This window comes from Trachymyrmex septentrionalis, unplaced genomic scaffold (assembly GCF_001594115.1).
Source record: "Trachymyrmex septentrionalis isolate Tsep2-gDNA-1 unplaced genomic scaffold, Tsep1.0 scaffold32, whole genome shotgun sequence".
NCBI classification, from domain to species: domain Eukaryota; kingdom Metazoa; phylum Arthropoda; class Insecta; order Hymenoptera; family Formicidae; genus Trachymyrmex; species Trachymyrmex septentrionalis.
Genome location: NW_017305485.1, coordinates 2,271,597 through 2,276,017, shown reverse-complemented (window position 1 = coordinate 2,276,017; position 4,421 = coordinate 2,271,597). Strand labels below are relative to the sequence as shown.

At 32.6% G+C, this 4,421-nt stretch overlaps 1 protein-coding gene across 5 annotated transcripts in view; it reads right to left on the bottom strand.

Moving 5' to 3' along the window:
- The window catches only part of LOC108749937 (period circadian protein), a 32,068-nt gene that overhangs the window by 21,576 nt on the left and 6,071 nt on the right, over positions 1-4,421 (bottom strand). For all 5 annotated transcript variants that reach the window (XM_018488981.1, XM_018488979.1, XM_018488980.1 and 2 more), the window contains exon 2: positions 565-648. In XM_018488981.1, the coding sequence (XP_018344483.1) occupies positions 565-648 (84 nt within the window). The remainder of the gene's footprint in view (positions 1-564; positions 649-4,421) is intronic.

The window sequence follows — 4,421 nt, the reverse complement described above, 5'->3', positions numbered from 1 at the left end:
GCCACTGCTTCTACTCAATATGTTGTTAATTGAATTAAAACAAGTTGAGTTGAACAATTTACAACGTGTACTATTTTATCTGTGTTTAACATTCTGTGAACAACAATAAGGTAACACAAAATGACACCTTAAGCGCATTATGCGTGCAACGGAATGCAGCCTCAGTTTAAAGAAATCATACAATGGTGATATATTTCTTATAAATCAGCTGCGCTAAATACATTCAGTTATTTGCAATCTAGTCGACCAAACTGCCAGGAGATTGTTATTCAAAGAGATAAATCCGTTCGTGCCCTAAATAGCCCCACGTTATTAAATGGTTCCGTGTCACGTTTTGTACGCTCCATTCATTCAATCCGGGAGTTATATACAATTAATGGCAGATTAATTTCAATTAATTTCAATCCAACACTTAAATTCATATTGCAACCGTATTTTATCATTTGTATCCTTCTCCGATTTCGATAGTCTTTACAAAAAATCTGCACAGTTTGTCTTGCAGAGACATAAAAGAATTCATAAATTCGAAGTCTGCGATATTTTAATAAATAATAATCGAGTTACCTGGATGCGAAGGTCGAAGGACGTCTACCGCAGTAACCGCTGCTCTCGGAGCGATTGCTGTTCCTCGAAATCGAGCTGTCGCTGCTGCAACAGATAACAAAATGATAAGAATTTAATTTGTTCTTAAAAACGACCCTTAGAAAGATAGTCTTTTTCCATTGCACCAATGGCTGCATTCAGCAGAAAAAGTAGTTTTGCAACCGTTATAAAATTCTTAAATATGATTGATTTATACATTTATAGATCCAATAAGAAACTAAGGGCAAGATCAATCATATTAAAAAATTTTACAACAGTTGCAAAGCTGCTTTTTCTGCTGAACGCAGCCATTGATAATTAATCACTGCAAGTTGACTTGCATTACCACCTTCGACATATATAATTACAAACACTTCCGCTCAATTTGCAGATTATTTTATTGTACGTCCGTTCCGGTCTAACTAGCTGCTAAAGTGTCAAAGCGTTTGTATTGTCATCATATTTGAGAGAGTATATATCAATTAGACACAAGCCAATTGTGCACAAGTCCAAAGCTAGACAAAAAATTTTAAAAATTCCCTACGTAGTAATCGCTATGATTAACAGTGGACAATTACTACAATGTACAAGTGAACCTCTCTCTACTTGAGATTTTTACATAATTATTTTGATGGTCCAACAAAATTATTTTCAGATCTGTCTAGCTAAATTTTTAAAACTTCAACAAAACTTTCCGTATACAATTAATTTTTCTTTCTTTCCTCTCCATAGAGAAAAAAGAAGATAAATCATGCAAGAAGTTCAGATAAAAAAAACAAGCCTAATGCCAATTGATTCCAAGTGGAAATTCGCAATAATAATGAGAAGTAAATATGAATGACGAATGCAAATGTCAGTTAAACGGAGAAGATTGTAAATGCCAGAAGTCCGGGGGAAAAAAGGAAATACGCAGATCTCATGCTCTCCACGTGCAAGGTGTTGATTATGCTCATGATGATAAAGCGATAGTGAATTTCGTGACATAACGATAATAAAAACTGTGGCAAATGCGAAAAAATGCAAATTCTTGCATTTTTACTCTAAAGATTGAGATTGAGATTAAGATTGAATTTGATCAATTAAAGCAAAATTTATTAAATTAATCACATATTAACTTTCTTTCTTTTGATTGATTAAATTCAATCTCAGTCTGTATATAATTTAATATGGGCACTATGACAATCGAATTTTGCGATCGGCGGGTAAAAATCCTAGTTGAGATTCCTTCCATTCCACTCGATAACGTGCACATGCAACGTGCGAAATGATTGCAAAATCGCACGGCACAGTAATCTCGGAACGGCCTCGGCCACTCGGGAAAGCGGCCTAGTTTATACTAATCGCTTAATTGACACAAACTATACACGACGTCAGCATCGGAAATGCCTTAACTCATAAGTAATCCGCAACGTCCAAAATTAGAGCGATTTTTACAATTTTTGATTTTGCTTTAAATTGAATTTAACTTAAATTAATACTTGCATTTTTTGTTGGGGTATCTAAAAATTTAGATAGATACATATATATTACAGATTTGAAAATAATTCTGTTAGATAAAATAATTACATAGGAAATTCATAATTGTTTTGATAATCCAACAAAATTATTTTTAAATTTATATATAATATCTGTTTAGGTAATATTTCAGTAAAATCATTCTTTCGGTATAAATGCATGGTATAAATTATATAAATTACAAAGTTAATAATTAGAACCAAACATCTGTAAGAATTATATCACTAAGTCTATATATAAGAGTGATGAACAAACGAGTGAATGTGCTGCACATTACTTCGATTTGTACATTACACAACTCGTTCTTAGAAAGAATTGACATTGTGCTGAAGTATCTAAAAATTTGATTAGATATCATAATCTAAAAATAATTTTGTTGGACCATCAAAATAATTAAGTATGTAGAACGTTCACACTCTGATTGCTAGAATGTCAAAATATATTTTACGGTATTATCGTAAAAATTATCAAGTTTGAAAATTCTGCATAATTATTTTGAAGATGCAATAAAATTATTTGTAGATCTGTATTTAACAAAATTTTTAGATACTTCGGTAAAACCTTTTTATGTAAAACGGCATATTCAGTAATATAAACTAAGTCAGTCACGCAATTCGAATTCGCGATCAACCGGTCGCGGGTAGGAAAAAAGGTCCTCGATCACATGTTCGGCAAACGTGACGTTCGGTCTTACGCGCAGCCTCTCTCTCTCTCTCTCTCTCTCTCTCTCTCTCTCTTACTCTTTATGATGTTTCTCTTTCGGACCTTTCACTGTCCCCATTATTCGCCGGCCGTCACCGATCGACCGACCGACCGCATTTGTTCGGAAAAATTATTGCATAAGAAGGCACCGCTTCACGTTCGCGGCCCCGTGACTATACTGCGAGAACGAAGACCACCACCACAACGAAGCCTATCGATTCCGTTCGTTGATTATACTTGAGATTTATCCAGGACGAGAGATAGATAGAATGGTAACTAGCCCTCTCATTCCCAGACTGCGCCACTGATTGCATGGCATTATGCTAAAACGAGTTAATCGTGTGTAAGTTATTGGAATGAATTAAACACTTTCACATACATAGATGGAGTTTTTTTATTTTTGCCGAGATTCGAGATATAAGTGTGTGAACAAATAAATAAAATGAGGGTCGAAAGAATCTATCAGTGAAAAATATAAAAAAGCCCATCAGAGCCTACATCGGCTGTACAGAAAACTCTTTATTCTCGTGCGAATGTAACAATACAAATTAAATAGATGTTTCAACCCTTTAATTTGGGTTCTTATCAATATAAAATATAAGTCTAAATTATATAAGTAACGCAAATTTCAAATTTATGAATCCCGATAATTTAGCTCGTTCTTCTTTATCCAAATGCCAATTCAATAAAATAAAAATAAATAATGTCGTATACATTGCGTCGATAGATAAAGTCACATCGCTCATCAAATTTTTTTTGTCAGATTTCAAATCAATTTTCAACTTTGACGGTCGACAAGATCTTTACGTCGAGTCGCGAGAAACTCTTACATCAAATCTGGCAATTTAATGGATCGAAATTAAAGGATTGAAACATCTATTTAATGCATTTTGTTACATTCATATGAGAATAAAGAGTTTTCTGTCCGGACAGCCGATGTAGGCTCTGATGGCTTTTGATGGGCTTTTTTATATTTTTCACTGATAAGTATATGACATATGATAATACTTTTCGTGAATTATGCAAAATTACAATTTACGTTAAAAGAAGAATGTATTAAATTTGAATTGTTTGAATAGTACTAATATAACATTTTTTTATGGAAAATAAATATAACATTTTTTAAGGAAAATAAATATTTATATATAATATATAAATAAAAAATATAATAGTTAAGCCAATTAATGTCTCTCTTGTATTAAATAAATATATGTTTACATTTTAGTAACCGGCATTATTCAAATAAATATTTATTAAAATTAAGTGCACTTTTCTCTCAGCGTACTTAACATCATTCACCAGTTTATCAGAGTTGGCTATAGTTTTGTTAAAATTTTATTAAAATTTCTTATTTGTAGCTCTATTAAAATCGTAAATAATTTCTTACCTTCTCTCTTTTCGAGTGCAAATATTTCATTTTCTACCTTCGTATTAATTTGTGCGAAAGCGATTTTTATAGATTCCGTTACTAATTTTAATAGAATGGTATAACTATAGAAGAATACATGCGTACGAGAATACACGTCAATTATTAGCGTGGATCCATAAATAGTCTACAAAGGCACAGAAATAGACATGCCGGCGAAATGTCACGTTATAGCGCGCCACAATTAAGCCGATTT